Source organism: Lygodium microphyllum, chromosome 5, assembly GCF_053477565.2.
Source record: "Lygodium microphyllum isolate KBCC chromosome 5, Lygodium_microphyllum_v1.1.10, whole genome shotgun sequence".
Classification (NCBI taxonomy): Eukaryota; Viridiplantae; Streptophyta; class Polypodiopsida; order Schizaeales; family Lygodiaceae; genus Lygodium; species Lygodium microphyllum.
The window spans coordinates 109,951,390-109,969,797 of record NC_141139.1 but is presented as its reverse complement, the minus strand read 5'-3'; the positions used below and the strand labels follow the sequence as shown (position 1 = coordinate 109,969,797).

The 18,408-nt window shown below is 39.2% G+C and overlaps 1 protein-coding gene across 1 annotated transcript; it reads right to left on the bottom strand.

Annotated features, from left to right (window-relative positions):
• Positions 1-10,992: 10,992 nt before the first annotated feature.
• Positions 10,993-13,222, bottom strand: LOC148036277 (uncharacterized). Its single transcript, XM_087679123.1, has 2 exons — positions 12,620-13,222; positions 10,993-11,302 (listed from the first exon to the last, which is right to left on the bottom strand). Exons 1-2 carry the CDS (start codon positions 13,149-13,151, stop codon positions 11,271-11,273), a joined length of 564 nt encoding a protein of 187 aa, XP_087535249.1. The 5' UTR covers positions 13,152-13,222; the 3' UTR covers positions 10,993-11,270.
• Between the last annotated feature and the right edge of the window lie 5,186 nt (positions 13,223-18,408).

The following is an 18,408-nucleotide window of genomic DNA, read 5'->3' as shown; positions in this document are numbered from 1 at the left end:
TTATAAGCTTCAGAATGAGCACAAGGTTGCTCAACCTTGGCTCAGCCAAGTAGCCAGGAGCCGCCCCCAAAATAGCGGCGCAATTTTCGGGCTGATTCCAGCCTGCTCTTCCCTTTAGCCCTGGCACTCTTCCTGGTCTTTTGCAAGCATTAAACTTCAGCAAGATGGAGATTCTCAGCCCTATTCAAGGTTCTTCAGCTTCTTCCTAAACCCTAGGTGAACAGTCCATAGCAACCATGAAAGCTTCAGCCTGACCTTCCAATTTTCAATAATTTCTTGAAGATTCTTCATCCTTTTAGCCCGTGGGATCATCTCAGCAAGGATTCTTTAACAAATTGCAAGGATTAAGCACGGAATGGTTAAAGATTGAAGCTGAAGAGCTTCTATGGAGCAGAAATTTGGGGGAAACGGGTCTAATGCTTCAATTTCAAGCATTTGAAGCTTCAAGATTATTCCTAAGTACTAAATAAACAAGCATTGGGGATTTTTTTACCAACATTGGACAACTGGAGGCTCTATCAAGCATATAAAGATTGATCAAGTCATCATCAGCCATGTCAAATGTACTCTCTTTCAATTCTTAATCTCTCTCATTAATCCAATTGCTGAGCTTAATCCATTTGATTGAGAGATTAAAGAATTGAATAATGTGCATCAAATTTTCAGCCAACCTTTTCTTGAATCAATCCATTCATAAATGCAATGCTTGCTTTATGCATACTAGTTCCAATCAGTGAATTAGAGGCTTCAATCTGAAATTTCAGCATAGCAATTGAATCCCATTGATTGAATCTATGGATTGACGAACTTTTTTACTCTAATCCAATTGATTAGCTGAATTTCTTTTACACAAGCTCAAATATTGTAAAAGGGTAAGTACTAGCAATCAGTGAGTCACTTACTTGCATTGGTAAGACCCTTCTCCTATCCAAATTTCAAAATTTCATTCAATTGCATTTCATGAAAGGCTGAATGAATATTTCAGAAATGCATCTCATACTGATTGATTAGAATACTAGCCTCTGCCACGTTGATATTCCCACCGAGGAAAAAGGTGGATGCCGGGGGAGATAGTGGGACAAAAGAGAGGTGACCCTCCCTCACTATCAAAGATCCCGAAGGGGTGCAACCAACAGACCCGGGGGGAACTTTGCCCACCTCCCAGTGATTCAGAGCCTGTGTAGGGAGCCTGTCATGCCATTTTATCCCTCACAAAGGTACAACGAGTGGAGAATTGAAGATTGAAGACTTTCCAAAGGCTCAAGTACCTACAAGTTCAAAACAGGATAAAACAGGGAATTTACAGGGCACTTACAGGATACTTACAGGTGGTTACAGGTATACCCTTCATTACTGAAGTACAGGTACATGTATTACAAGGTACACACAGGTCCAATACACCCTTTTACAAGGTTTGGTAACCATTTGGGGTCACTATCTTGCACTAGAGGGTCAAAACATGGCACTTACAGGTCTAGACAGGATGCAGGACTGGACAGTTCAGACTCAGAAATCCAGGTACAGAATTTTCTGTCCTAAATCTGTTATAGCGTGCTATAGCTCATCTCGAAGAGGGCATTCTTAGCTTCAATTTAAACTTAAAAGTCCTGAAATCAGAGTTCCCTAGCAAAAGTTATAGCCATTTTTCTGACAGGGGGTATTGCAGGACTGCACTATTATGGCAGGACATAAAGGCAAAAATAAGTCCATGAAGATTATGCTTAGCAAATCAGGGATTCCATGCTGGATAATACACTTTAAGAGAGCCCTGAAGAGCTTCAACGACAAGGAGAAGTCAGTATACTCAATAATACTTTGTGTGCCCATGAACAAAGACATAGAAAACGACATGAGGCCATTTTGTCAAGAATGGAGCAGATGATTCTATCTACTAAACAAAGTCTTCCATTGATAAGTTGGTGGATTCAACTACTTAAACCAAGGCTTCTATTAATAAGTTGGTGGAATCTAATGAACAACTTATGGCACAAATTTCTCAATTCATGCAGTTGCAAATGGGATCAAGAGAAGCTAATGAGAAGGCTTGTTCAAATAGTAGCCCTTCAATCCCATTTCAACCATCTAACCAAAATGGTCATGGATATGGGATTATTGGAAGAAGAGACATTCCAAATAGTCAGTATGAAGTAGGAGAGGCTTCACAAAGGCATGATGACTATTTTGGTAGTTTGAATGGAGCCAATACTCAAGCTTTTGGACTGCATACTCAAAATTCTAGGGATGCTCTACCAATAGGAAGATTGCATAGTAATTCTCAACCACCTGTTTGAAGATTTCCATCTCAATGTGGAGGTTCTGTACTTGGTAATCCTGATCAGCCAATTTTGGGACAGCAACCCTTTCATGAAAGGGAGTTTAAGGACAAAATTGTTTTAGCCAAATGTAATGGTCAGTCATCTTCACCATCTGATTTAGAGGATTGGACCTCTAAGATGGAGTCCTACTTTGACATATTCTCTAAAATTGATGACATGAAATTTCACTTTGCTTCCTTGCATTCGGAGGGATTTTCCCATACTTGGTGGAGGTATATTAAGAAAGAAAACATACTTGTAGAGAATTGAGAAGCTTTCAAGGCACTTATGGTGGCTGAAGTTTTTGTTTCTCCTCTTGAGAAAGAGAAATTAGCATGGAGATGGTATGGTTTGGAACAAAGGGGCCTAAGTTTAAGAGGGTACACTAACCAATTCCTCAACCTGACCATGTATGTGGAAAGCATCAGTGATGAGACTAAGCTTCACAAGTTTATGTATGGCTTGGAGCCATCTTTATCAACTGATGTTATGGCACAAAATCCTACTTCACTCTTTAAGGCTATTGAGCTTGCGGAGCACTATGGAAGAAGGTATAGAAAAGAATCTTCATTTCAGCCTGGTTTTGGACAGCCAAGGATTGTTTTAAAGCAGGGGCAAGTTGGTAATACTTATGGCAGTAATCATGTGCCAAATGTAAGCTTATGGGTACCAACTTATCCTCCATACAACGCTTCTAGGCCTCAAAGTAATTTCAAGACAACAAACAGTCCAAGAGTTGATTTCAAACAGGGGGACAGCAAGCCTAAGTCCATCTCAGCCAATACAAATCCTAAATCTATTCCTATGGATCTTTATAAAGAAAGGAATAACAAAGGCTTATGTTTCAAGTGTGGAGAAAAGTATACACCTGATCATGCTTCAAAGTGTGTATACAAAAATGTCAAACCCAAGCTTCAGAGTATGTTGGTTTTTGAGGATTTTGAAGATGACATAGATGAAGCTAATGCAATGGTACTTAATGTTGAAAATGAAGATCTTAAGGAGGAAGTTGGCAGGAGTATTTTTATGATCCAGCCGACTCTTTTATTTTTGATCTAGGTGGAAGTGTTCCGTCTGACCCAGGTGGAACTTGTGATGAGTCGCTTGCTGCCACTAATTATTCTATCTCTATGGATGCTTGGACAGGATCTAAGAGCCCTAATACACTCTGTATGAAGGGAAGTAGCCAAGCAAATCAAGGAACTTCTTGAAATGGGATTCATTGAGCCAAGTTCTAGGACATCTGGTCAGAATTCTTCCCGATCACTCCTTCTTCTTCTCCCAGTTCAGAGTGTTGTTTGCTGCTTGTAAATTGTGATCACAATGCGCATGATTTTTCTAATCCTTCTTTTTGTATGAAATCTCCAAAACTGGTTGAGAAAGCAACTTGCTTTTTGCATGCCACCCTATTCTAGAAGTTTTCTACATCTTTCTAGGATATTTACAAAAAATAATATCCAGAATATTTAAAAAATAGGCTAAACTTGTCCAAAAATCTAGTATTTTTGAACCGTCCATACTATGGACACTAACACGAATGACTAGTATGGCATTGACTCTCTAGATCAATAAGAAAGCTAGATGACAATATACTTTAGAGTTTTTCATATTGTGTCTGCATAGGGGCACGAATTTCAACCCCTTTGAATCTGCACATCCTCAGGTATGTGCCAGGGTCCTAGTTGTCACCAGATTCTAAGTCCTCCTCATCCTCTACAACCATATCCTTTGCTTCTTCATCTTTCATATCTTCTTGGCTAGCCCCTATATCATGGCCACTATTTTCTTCGAATTGTGGTAACTCAGAGGTAGCAGATTCCCGCTACTTTTGGAAGTTTTATGAGTGTCCCATCCAGCTCATTTAATGCATAAGTAGCATTATCAAACACATGTCTTACCACATACGGTCCAAACCATCTTTTGGAGACTTTACACATGGCACTATGATAGTTGTCTAAACTACTATCATGAACCAGTACCCAATCCCCATCTTGTATGGTTCTTGGCCCCAATCTATGTCTTTTGTCAAACCGTTTCTTATTATGTATCCTTGCATCTCTTAAATTTGTAACTACTACCTCTATGTCTTCTGACTTTTTTTCCAACTCGCTAACATGTTAGGCCAACAACTCCTCTCGATTCAACTCCTCTTCCTAAGTAGCACACTCCATGTGACTATCATCTCCTCTATTGGCATGATAGGTTTTTTACCATACATCAGTTCAGCATGCATATATTTTTTAAGAGCACTATGAGTTATTTTGTCGACCCACAAAGCATAAGGGAGCAATCATGGCCACTCTTTTACCTTCTCTCCATATGCTTTTGCCAATGCCTTCACAATAGGTGGATGACCTCTTTCACTTTTGTCATTTCCTTCAGGGTTATAAGTTGAAGTTAAAGAAAGATTTATCCTGAGCCGTGCAAAGAAATCATGGGCTTCATCTGCATCTAATTCACCCCTATCTTCTATAATTTTTCCCACACAGCCATACCGACAAAAGATCTCTTTCAAGAGAAAACTATAAACTACATTTGTTGTCTTAGTACATAGAGCTCTCCCTTCCACTTGATTACTTGTCTTCTCATGCAAGTACAAGATATCTCATTTGCCAAAGACCTATAGGTATCATGACTAAATCCACTACCCACTTAAAATGAAGAGACAGAGGATATGTGGGCTGCAATTCATCCCAATGTCTCATAGATGAATACATTTTAAATGTCGTACATGTTTCCAAAAAGTGAGAAACATCCTTATACATGCCATGCCACCAATATATTTCTTTGATCTTGCAAAAGTATCCCAAACACCTCTATGGCTAACACATAAGCTTTCATGAAATTCTTGCATAACATTTACTTGTGAAGCTCTATCACCCAAAACTCGCAATGGCATACCCTATTTCTTCTTAGCATGTTTCCACAAGTATCCATCTTTTAAGAAAAACCCATAGGCTTTCCTCTTGATTGTCTTAAACTCCTCATCCGACCATTCATCTCTCTTTGTTAATGTGTACTGAGGTATTGACCAATTCTCAACCACTCTCCTGCATATTTGACTTCCAAAAACAATGCTATACAAGATACATAACATCTAAAGTGTCTTCTATTTGTTATCCAAGCTTCTGTTAGTGCTATACCAACTCCTTGCATTTCTAAATTCACTCTTGCAACATCATTTTCAGCTACAAGAAAGTCATCTTCTTCCTCCTCATCCATCATCCTATCTTCATTATCATAGTGCGCCCAAATAACATGCCTTCCATTGGGTTATCTATTCTTGCAATATGCTGAAATTCAGGGTTTAAAGATTTGATGTATGCAATGCACCGGAGCATAGCAATGTTTGGGGTAGCACAACTAGTAATCATACCTAGTAACGGCAAACAATTAGTCTCAATGACTACATAAGCACCCATAAAATACTCCTTATCACATTTAAGGGCTATCACGATTCCCCATAATTCTCTTTTTACCTGTGGATACCTTCTCTGACATTCAGTCAATACTTTAGCACCAAAGCGAATTGCATATGTTTTCCCTTCTTCATCATCTTGCCCAATTGCCCATCCAATCCCGATTGGGTTCATATTAATAGTAATAATGATAGGTTTTCCGTGTGAATAATCAACCTTTTTCAATGTAGGAGCAGATTTCAAGATGTGCCTCAATTTCTTCATTGCTTCCTGTCCCCATGAAATCTCTGACCTTTCCTCAAGAGTTGATATAGATCATCAGCTACATGTGCAAAGTGAGAAATCCATATCAAATAGAACACACATGCACCCAATAATCTACTCACCTTTGATACATTCGTGCATACATCTTGCATTCTGTCAATCCCATCTATTTTTGCTAGTGATGGTCTTTGCCCATAGGGCCCACACATATGCCCAACAATCAAAACCTCTTCAACTCAAAAGACAAATTTTGTCCAAAAAGAGTTAAATCACCTCTTGTAGACGCGTCAAAATCCTTTTGCAATTCACAATATGGTCTACAACAAACTGTCGATACCCATGAGCATCCATCTCTTCATTATTTTCATCCATTGCACACCCTTTGATTGGAATATCATCCAAGAAGGGCATTGTCAATTGTGGTGTAAAATTCATGACTACCCTATTCAATGAATTTGTCATGTGTGCTACTGAGTTTGTTTCACCCTATGAGAGAGTACACATCCGTACTAACCCCAAGAGATTCTTCATGGTTGTGATATCCGTGCTCTCAATTTTGCAAGCTAAAACTAATCATACCTTGAGTAAAGATCACCCAAACAATAGATCCCTCTACCTACAAAAGCCTTTGCAAATTCATCAACCACAGGACCTACACACCACATTTCTTATGGTCACTTTATGGACCGGCTGCATGTCTTGAATAAATCTCAAAGCCCCATTCTTTTTGGGCATAGTAAACCAACGATTTGAGTACGAGGCTGAAGAGGGCTCCAAGATCTTCATGCAAATCTTTTGATTTAGCTAATCCATTAGCTTTGGCAAGTAATCTTTAAGCACTGGAATATGCCTCAAGTTCCATGGTAAATGTGGCACAGTAAATATTACCAGAGGAGAGACAACATTTGGATCCACACAACCTATTTCAGTTGGCTGAAATGCAAATGCTTTTCCATGCCTAGCCAACATTTGCATAAAAAAGTCTCTTTCAGTAGGCAAAAGAAACCCTTCTACACCAACTTTTAATTCCTATAATGTTTCATATGTAAATTAATGACCTATATCTTTAGGATCCCGTAAACTTGGTTGCCTTGACACATTTTCATATAGACCCTCACTTCCTCGTGGAAGTGGCAAAGCAATTGGTTTAACATTTTTGCTACCTATAAACTGCAATCGTGACTTGTGCAATTTTTCCAATCCTTATTTTTGTATGAAATCTCCAAAACTAGTTGAAAAGCAATTTGCTTTTTGCATGCCACCCTATTCTAGAAGTTTTTTACATCTTTTTAGGATATTTACAAGAAATAATTTACAAAATATCAAAAAAATAGGCTAAACTTATCCAAAAATCTAGTATTTTTGAACCATCCATACTATGGACACTAACTTTATTTTAATGACTAATATGACATTGACTCTCTAGATCAATAAGAAAGCTGGATGAAAATGTACTCTAGATTTTTTCACACGATGTCCGCATAGCAGCATGACAACGTATGGAGCACAAACATGCTTCGCAAAGTAAATTAGCACAGTTTCCTTATGATGTAGGTATATCAGCATATGAACAATATATACACGGAGTATATTAGCACATGAAAAATATTTAGTAGGTTTAGGGACACAGAAGTAATGTGGTGAAGTTGATTAGAGAATACAGATTTAGCTGAAAGAATTTTGAAACAAAAACGGTGGTTTCTCAATTGAGAATACACTTTTTTGTTGATGACATAAATTACACTTTTTGCTGATGATAGTACACTATTTGTAACAACAAAGAAGTTTGTAAAGTTCTTTATTGTCCATTAGTAAAGAAAATATGTAAAGCTCTATGTGTCCACACTTTTGTAGTGGAAGATCTTTTGTAAGGCTAAATCTTTTGTGATAAAAGAAGTCCTCTTCTGATGGGGATGTTATTGTTTAGCATTATTGCAATCTCAAAACTTTCTATTATTCTTCGATTAGTATTTGGTTCAAATCATAGTTGTCATGGCAAACACGTATGATAATATATTGTATAGTACAATAAGTTGCATTCATATTCATATGATTGGAATTGCAAACAATATAATATTGTACAAAGTTGTTGCATTCATACTCGTATGAAAAACACATGGAAAAATATTTCATGCTCTTCGAACCTTGCAAATTATATAGCTTGAACCAAGGGCAAGGGGCATGAGTTAGGAGCACCATAAGATAGTGAAAGTACATGTTTCAAGTGGAGGGAGAGGTCATTTGAGATTTGTGTGCACCAATGCCCACCATTGAATTGATCCACGACAACAAGGAAAATGAGGGAGTGCCCACCTCCGAGGGGTCCACCTAGGGGGGGGCCTAGTGGAGATCGAAATTTTCGCTATCCCCTACTATCCCTACAATATGGGCCGGGTTGTGCTTGCTTGGCACTAGTGGGAGAAAGATCGCCCCTCTCACCCTATAAGTGCATGGTTGCACTACAAGGGGTGGATTGAGTAGGGGCATCATAAATCCTCAAAAACCCCTACACGCAACTCTTCAAAAGGAGTTTCTAAGATTGTTTTAGCAGGATCAAACATGGCTCACACAAAAGACATTATATATTTTGACAAAGCTTTAACATGCTCACACATAAGACATTAAATATTTATTTTGATTATCCTTTCCCTAAACCTCTGCTGCTGGTGTGTGATCGAACTACAAGTCTACCTTCCCACCCACTCATGTTGGTGTGACCCAACCCTAAATAGGATCTTGTGAGTACCAATGGAGTTGAATGGTTCCACTCCACCCACTTCTAAATGTGACTTTACCGTAACAACTTTTACAACTCTAGAGAGTTGTTGACTAACAATCATCCTTGGCACACATTAGAATGCATTGTTTATCAAAGTCCATCTACATCTAGTGTGATATTCCACTCCACCCACTTCCCCCTAGATGTGACTTCACCATAACAACTTCGACAGTTCAAGAGAAAGACTTGACAATCATATTTGGCACACATTACAATGAGGTGTTATCAAATCACCAAAATTGAACCAAACTTCGTCTACATCTAGCCTTAAGCACACACTTGATGAGAAAAGGAAGAGCTTCAAGCACCGAGTTAGGAGTGAGAGCTTCAAGCACTTAGATGTTTTACCTAAGATAGTCAATTCAGTAGCTTTAGAACATCCTTAAGTGAGGCTTTGAGTTTCCCTATATGACATTCATGTGCCACTACTCCTTGGCTCAATTCATTGGCCTTAACATGTTAAGGGGATATGCTTCTTAGCAATGGGATAATCAACTAGTACTTCCTAAAATCTGAGTGTGAGTGATTGTTAGGGTTTTCATATAAAAGTGGCATTGTAGGTTTAGCAATCCTCATGAATTGCAAGTTAGCACATCCTCAATAAGTGAGAGCTTGAAGAAACCACCCTATATATAACTTTCATGTGCCACTATTGGCCTTTGGCATTTAGCACATCCTAGAGAAGTGAGATCTTCACACACTAAGTTTCCCTATACATGTGCCACTCTTCCTTGGGTTCAATTCATTGGCCTTGGTGAACATACATTCTTAACAATGGGATGATCACGTACTTCCCAAAGTCAAGCATGAGTGATTCTCTAGGGGTCACGAAGAAGCCAATGAGAGCTTCAAGCATTGGGTTTCCCTATACATGTGCCACTACTCCTTGGGTCAATTCATTGTCCTTGGCCAATGGACATGCTTCTTAACAATGGGATGAAACTTAAGCGTGAGTGGTTCTCTAGGGGTGGGATGAAACTCCTTAGGGATTCACCTCGAAGTAGCTGCAAACCCGCTTCGTATCACTACCTATAATGGCACTCTTCTTTGCCTTTCCCATAATGGAGAGGCTCATTATGCTTCCAACACTTTTGCAAAACCACCAATTATTCCTTTGGAAGGCATATCAAGAATCACCAGTTACATCCATTGGCAAAAATGGCCAACAAAACTACAGAAAGATTTTTTAGGTCACACTTTTGCAAAACCACCAATTATTCCTTTGGAAGGCATATCAAGAATCACCAGTTACATCCATTGGCAAAAATGGCCAACAAAACTACAGAAAGATCTTTTAGGTCTTCAAGACCTAATATTGAATTTTTTCTTCTAACTAATGGAAAGATCAACTCTTGTCTTCTATGCTTCAGAAGATTCACACACCCCCTTAAGTTCTCTAAATATTTCAACTCCCTCAACTAGAGTAAATCAAGTGATCGAACCCCTCCACTCTCGATTAAAACATAGGTGGAGGGTTCGATAGGTCTCAATCCATAGATCCCAACAATTTAAAACACTCCACAAATCAAACGATCACTCTTGAATCAATCAATTAATTTCTAGGTGGCAAGCAATCAGGTCCATGTTGCACCGAAAGCTTAGTTTATTCAAGCATTTTTGGGGGTTTGTGATGGGTAGTATCCTTTGTCATGATGGTATACAACAGTCTCAATCATGGGGTTTTGAATTTGTTGAGTCAACATCCTCACGCAGTTAAGAAAATTTCTAACTCACAACACGATTATGAAAATTTGTTGAGTTGGTCATAATCACACACAAAATGCATATAGGCTTTGAATAATACAACAAACACAATGACACAACCATTGTCAGTCCAAAAATGACCAAGTGCAAATGATTTTAGACTATCATAGCACCTTAAAAGATTTGCACAAATCACCTACAATATCAACCCTTCAAGACACCCTTAAAAAGCACATAGGGTCATGCAACTCGAGTTGGCTTAATGTAATGAGTCTTGGATGTAACAAAATCTTGGTCATTGCAATTAGAGCTCGTCCTCGTTACTTTCATGCATTGAACTATAGTTAGGAGAGCCAACCATGTGGTTATCTTCATGCATGCAACATCAATCATCCCATGAAAATTCGATGGTAAGTCATATGCAGGTTAGTTGCATATGCAACTATCTCGCACACATTCGATGGTTGGTCGCTCATACAAATTTCGACAATATTACTAAACACAAACAGGATTGATATAACTTTATATTATAAAGATAGAAGTTGCAGATTAAAGAAACTGTTGATAAAAACCTTTTAGCAAAAACCTTTGTATATTTACACCTATTTGGTGAAACCTATATACACACAAACCCCTCTTCATCCATACATTTTTTCTATCGGACAAAGTACCCCCTACATGGGGTGTTTATTCGTCTCGGATGGCACACCCACCGATCGATGGGAGAGCATTGAGTAGCGACAACAATCCTAGTTGTGCATGTTGCGACAAAGGTAGCCCACTTTCTCTCTACCTCCAATAAGAATCGTCCATCAGCACTTCTGCAAACAAATACAAGCAGTGCCTTAAGAATCAGTAATCCAACATATTTGAGTGTAGCAATCGCAAAGATATATAACAAACTAGCTGACAATATAACAATAATATTATATTAGGTCCAGATCTACACTCGATCACACAATATATATACAACCACGGTAGCAATATATATATTACATTCGACTTGCATTCAATATATATTAGGTTATACTTGCATTATATTTAGTAGCAAGATATATATTAGGTTAGACTTGCATTCAATATATATTAGGTTAAACTGCATTCGATCATACAGTTCAATTCAAGCTGGCTGACAATATAATAGTAATATTATTTCGAACAATTACACAGTTCGATTCAAGCTAGCGGACATGTTTAGTAGCAATATATATTAGGTCCAGATCTACATTCGATCACACAATATCTATACAACCAGTACTTCAAATCTTTCAATTTAAGTACTCGGAAGACAAATACACTTAAGGACGCGCAAACTATTGTCAAATGTAGGTCTAGTAGCAATATATATTAGGTCCAGTTCTACATTCGATCACACAGTATCTATACAACCAGTACTTCAAATCTTTCAATTTAAGTACTCGAACACAAATACACTAAGGACGTGCAAACTATTGTCAAATGTAGGTCGAGGTACCCAACAAGGATAGAATATTCAGAGAAAACTAATAGTACTACATAAGATGTAGATTTGAATCTAACCATGATTCTGACAAGCGGTATTTTAAATCGACTTAACTATAGTTAAGAGACAATAATTGATATATTATTAGATCATATCCCTTACATTCATATGCCATTCAATCATCACAAATTAAGAGAATATAGTTTATATATTAAATCATATCCATAAGTGATGTATTAGATTATATTAAGAGAATATAATTTATATATTAGATCATATCCATTGCATCCATATGCCATTCAATCATGGCAAATAAATAGCAGAGACAATTACAAGAGAATAATTGATATATTAGATCATATCCATTATGTTCATATGCCATTCGATATTTGCAAATAACGCATGTCAATTAGATCATATCCATTATGTTCATATGCCACATTCGACCATCGCAAATAACGCAGACAATTATAAGAGAGACAATAGACAATTATAAACGAACTTTTGGCACAGACGAAATAGGTTTAGATCATGTTAGGTTTCATATATATTAAAATTACGGAATCCACTAGGTTCATATATAAAATGACGGGCAATGCATCTAAAATAGATATAGATTATAATAGACTGATATATAAAATAAAATGACGGGCAATGCATCATTTAGACAACATACCTCGGGACGACCTTGCACGGCATTCGCGAGGGCGAAGGTTGCACTGCTGAAGGAGGCGAGAGGACATCTGGGCGGTCATGGTTCTCTGCTGCTGCTCCGACTCCTCTTCTCGTCGCTGCGCCCAGACGCCCTCCTCTTCATAATGACGGCGGCGCTCGCCGCCTCCGTAAGCCTGCTGGAGGGCGTAGCAGCGGTCCTGCGAGGGGATGCGCTCCACGGCCTCGCAGCACGCCCGGGACGGCTGCTGCTGCGTCACCCCCCTCCCCTCAACCGACCTCCATGACAAATAGGAATTGTAATACGGCGACGACTCTCTTTCCTCCACCTCTCGCCTTTGCTGCCTGAAGAAATTGTCGCACGCCCGCAGCCTCGCGTGCCACTCCTCCCTCGACCCTTCTCCTCTCCTCTCCTCCCTCTCCCTCTCTTCCTCCCGACGTCGCTCCTCCTCTCGACCGCGGGACGTCGCCGACACTTCACTCACTATCACCAACAGCACCAACAGTGCTCCCAACAAAAACACACGAGCCGCCATATTGATTATCACCACCAAACTACACACAAGCAAACAGGAGCTATTGTACGGGAGGCCTCGCACTAGCCGGTAAGCTGGCAAAATGCCTGAGGCCTCTACCATACTTATAGGCGAGCGGCCCCTGCCCTGGCCTCGACGTGACCGCGCGTGATATTCTCGTTTCCACTCGGCGCTGCCGCCGCGTCTCCCAGTATCCTCGAGGGCGATGTTCCCTCTGGATAAGCATGCCACTCTCCTTCCATGCACGTTCCATATTGGCACTTTCCATATTGGCCCGATCCCATCAGCCAATCTTACTAAAAGATGAGCTTCTTTCAACGAATAAATATAGCGTAGTCAGGTGGAAATTTGAGAACACCAGACAATCTCTGAGGTGAATAGAGAAGAGTCATTGACACCACCTTCCATATTGGCTCAATCCCATCCGACAATGTTACTAAAAGATGGTCTTCTATACTCGAGTAAATACAATCTAAACGGGTGAAGAACCAGGCAGGGCAGAACTTCTTAGGGCGATAAGAAAGAGTCATGAATATCATAGTTAGTCAAGTCCTATGTTTGCCTCTATCCTAGTCAAGGGGCTTAGAATACGTATTTAAATATTCTAGCTAAATATTTGACACAACTATCTTGCACTCTTGTTTAAAAGGCCACAAACATATGCAAGTCTTCATCGCTAATGATTAGTGAAAACTCCATCCATTACTCAACCAAACATGGAAAGTAGTTGTTAGGGTGCTACTTCCTAGTCTTGCAATGCTCTCACATAAACACCCGATATCTTTCATATGCACACTAGGACAAAGCTATTTAAAAAAGTGTTCCCATTGTCTCGAAACAATTAAACAAAAGTATTTAAGATACGAATGCTTAGCAATAATAATCTAGTTGTCCACCACAAGGTTGTAGAGCACATTGCAACATCTGAAATTTGGGAAAAAATGTGTGGGAGTTGTTCGCATGATGTTTGACGTAGATTTTGTTATGAATTTAAAATTCAAAATTGCAACATCATTTAAGCAATGAACAAGAGTGTAACTACAAGTATCACTTATGAGACCAAGTTTTGCATATCATTCAATGTTTTTAGTGACAATGAACACTATAAGAGATGAGGAGAAATTTAACACTAGTTTCTCAAGCATTTCCAAAAACAAAAAAGGGATGTGGCTATAAGCACCAATATGAGCTTTGAAAAATGTGTGCACATTATAATCGCCAATATTTCCACATGTAAATACAAGTGCTTATACTAATCCCATTTAAAATATTGCCTAACCAAAATGACAAAACATATTCCAACACTAGTAGAAAGTACTTACAACCATGGGTTTCCTTTCTTCATTTTGATGATACAATCTAGCTTAAAGGTAAGTCCATAAACCCTATTGCATTTTTTGTTTTAGTTTTCCTCTTCTTTGTGTCATTTAAGATAGATTGACTCACCTAAGTGCATTGTATATTGTAGATAATTCTCTTTTTTGTGTGTCCTTATGGGCTCGGTGGATGTGTGGGTGGGTAGAGGGATGCATGTGTAGGGCATATAATTTAGTAATATCATTGGAATAAGGGTGATTGTGTTGCAATTAGCCAATATGGTCAATCTTCATTCAACATGTGCTAGGTACAAGCATGTGCTTGAAAATTGATACCTCAATAGTTTAAAAATTGATTTATAATTTGGTTTAAAATAGTGATTAATTATGAAATAAACATTATAAAATTAATTAGTTATAAAACTAGTAAATCAATTATAAAGTGATTTGGAGAAAGAGAGAACGAGAGAGTAGAAAGCTAGAGTAGAGAGTAGAGAGGGGAAAGAGAAAAAAGTCAAAAGAGTGAGAGACAAACTCAGGTAAGTTACTCATGAATATATGTGTGCATCATGTGGGTTCAAAATAAGACATTTTTAAAATACTATTTTTATATATTTTTTTCACACAAAAGGGTGTAATATAAAGGGGTTATTTACAGATTGAATAGAAAAGGATTATGTTTTATTCAAGAAAAATTCACAGATAAGGATATTTATAAATAGGCCTTAAATGCACGTGATGTAGAGGATATACATATAGTAACTTTTCCGAGGAGACAAAGAGAGTGGAGAGAGTAGAGAGTGTAACATGTCCACCTGTTATCATCAGGACACGTCTTAGCAGTCCATCGGAAAGTATATCTAGAAGGCTCTGCCCGGCACTCCTATGGAATGTTATGGGGTTTGCGATCTGGGACTCTCCGCGTCTACCATGTAGCGGAAGTATTTCGGCCATTCCCACTTAGGACCGACCTGAATTAGGGTTTTCTTATTTATCATTTCCTAACGACAACTAACGTCGAATCCAAGCGAACTACTTTACGCAGAAACGCCAGGTCCGAAGTGGATTCACGCTGCACTTGGTTCAAGGAGAATGGGAAACGAGAGGAATGTGAAGCTCAACCTCTCTGCCATAAGGCATAGCCCCATTCCGTTCCCCTAAAATAGCGTAAGTCGGGATCAATCATAACTCTAGGTCGACGCTTTTGTTGTTCGTGTTCTTTGACAATCTTCCTACTGTCCATCATGATTTAAGAAAAGTTCCCGGCCAACTGGGACCACCCATCCGTAGGATGGACCTATGGCCACATCCACCGCACTTTCCTCGGGTTTTTTTAGTTTATTTAATTACCTAACACATTTAGTTGGACATGTATCAATCAGCTTCCTTAATTAGCCCGTTAGGCACTGGTTCCTTCACGTAATCATATCACTTGATATAGAAAAGCAATCCCAAACAAGTTCCTTGTTAACAAGTTATCATATTTTTCTTGGAAATACATAAAGTCCAGCCTGTAGGCTTATCCACAATCCACCCGAAGGCTATCCAGCAATCCACAGGGATTACCAATCCAAGTTTCCGCCCGTAGACTAGTATGCGGGCCTCGAGATTGGATCTTAAACGGAGTGTGTTATATTTCCATGCTTAAACGGAGTGCGTTATCTTAATTCCGTTTTGTAAATGTGGACATTAATCTAAGTTCAGTTTATTGCAATGCATCAAACTACTTGCTAGAAATGCATATCAATCTTTTCTGCCCACTTTATTTTGTTCATTTTATTAGAAATACTAATGACTGAATTCCTCCGTCGTGAGTTAATTTGTTTCTAAAGCGTTTAAGATGAAAATGCATCCTATTTTCAAAAATCATCTACGCCCAATTGAATTATAACGACGTAAAATAAAAATTAGGAAGAAAAACCTGGACTTGGGTTGAGATGTCCACGTGGATGCTAGGAGACGATCCTCCTGCAGTTGCACCTTGGGCTTTCTTAGGAGGCATTGTGAATGCAGCCTTTCCGTCGTGGATGCAGCTTTGCAACTCCTTTTGAAATTCCACCATAGCTTCCTTTGTGATAACTTGCACCGTCCGTCGGAAGCGGTTTTAGAAGGCTTCCTCCTTGAAGTAGGGATTTCACGAAAAAAAAGGGGGTGCTTAAACTTCGGGAGGGTTTTAAATGGTCTTTCGAAGGTAAGGCTTCTTTAAGGCCACGGAAAGAAGACTTTTTCTTCAATCCAGAGGGGGGGGGAGAGAATACCAACCCTCGGCGAGGGTTTCCAAAAGAACCTCGGAAAGGGGAAAAATTGGTGTAGAAGATTCTTAAGAGTGGATTTTCGTGTGGGGGACAAAGGGTATGAAGGCTTTAAAAATGACTTTTTGTATGGGGAAAAAAAAGCTTACGGGCCACATGAAAGGGATTTTTTTTCTTTTTTTGTGGGGGAAGACAAAGGTATAAAAAATGGACTAAGAAAGAATTAATAAAGGGGGGGGGGGGAGGGGAGAAGGGCTTAAGGGTCGTGTGAAGGCCCTTTTAAGGTAAGGCTTTCTTAAGGGGGGAAAGGGGGCTTATAGGGCCCCCCCTTAGAAGCTTTAAAAGCTTCTAGAGATCACGTGGGGGGGGGGGGGGGGGGGGGCTTATCTATGTGATGGCAGCGGCAACGTGACGACTGGCAGGTGGAATGGTAGTTGCTGGGACTAGGCGGGGTGAGTAGTTGCTCTCGGCAGCACGAGCATGAGGGCGTCTTCAATCTCCCTCTCCCTCAGAGAGACCTCACTCTCTCCCTCTCTGAAAGTTGACGGCGTCCCCCCCTTTAGGCATTCACGGCAGCGCTCCGTTCCTCCTTCCGCTTGCACCCCATTGGTTTAAATAGGGGAGGGGATAAGATCCTCCCTCCCCCACGCGTCGAGGCGCATGATCCATAGTCTAGGCAAGCTCCAGCAAGGAGCTTACCTACACATGCTATTCCCCTCTTCCTCCAACTCGACTGTCGGTTGGAGGAGAGGGGAATAATTTAGAAAAATTTGCCTTTATAAAGAAATTATCCTTACGACTATAAAGAGGGTTCACGCGCTGTTGGAAGTTCGATATGTCACAGAGAGAGAGAGAGTGCAGGGAGATTGGAAATCCATCTAGCTTAAGTTAAAGGACCACAATGATAATCTCCTAAAAAGGCTCTAGTTAATGAGATCCAACCTTAAGAATAATAAGAATCCAACAAATCGAGGAGTGGGTTATGACAACATCTTTTATCTCTACAATTAATGAAATGCAAGCACATCACGACTCTCCAAACATTGAGAAGAGGATTGGGAGACTCTAGCAAACTATTGGACTACATCAAATCGCAAGTATACCGACAAGAGTTTTTGACGAAATTGCAAAAAAAAAGACTTCACTCGATACAGTCAGTATTTCCCATGTTAAAATTACTGTAATAATTGTCTCGGTATATGCATCAATAATACATGGTTGAATATTCTGACACATGTTCCAATTAAGGATACCATCTCTGTATAATTTACAAGGATACATGTACCAAGTGCGAGCTAGAGCGAAGGTGACCAAAAACACAATGGTAAGAGCTCATCCCCTCCATAATTCTCAATTTTTGTGTTTCTTTATTTGCTTCATTTCTAAGCACTTTCTCTTCTCCACAATATCATTGAGAAAAGCCATGGATTCAAGATGAAGTTTGTTGTTTTTTGCATATATATATACATGAAAAACCCAGATTTTAAGCTTTGTTGTGATAGATTTGAGACCTTTACAAACTAGCAGTGTGAGAGAGTTTAAATGTGTATGTGAACTCAAGAGAAATAAATAAAATAACAATGTACTTTATTATTGTCAATTTTAGTTCCTTAATCATGAAATTTGTACGTAAGCAAGAGATAGAAAGAGAAAGACATATAATATTATGGTTTGGTTGCTTTAGAAAAA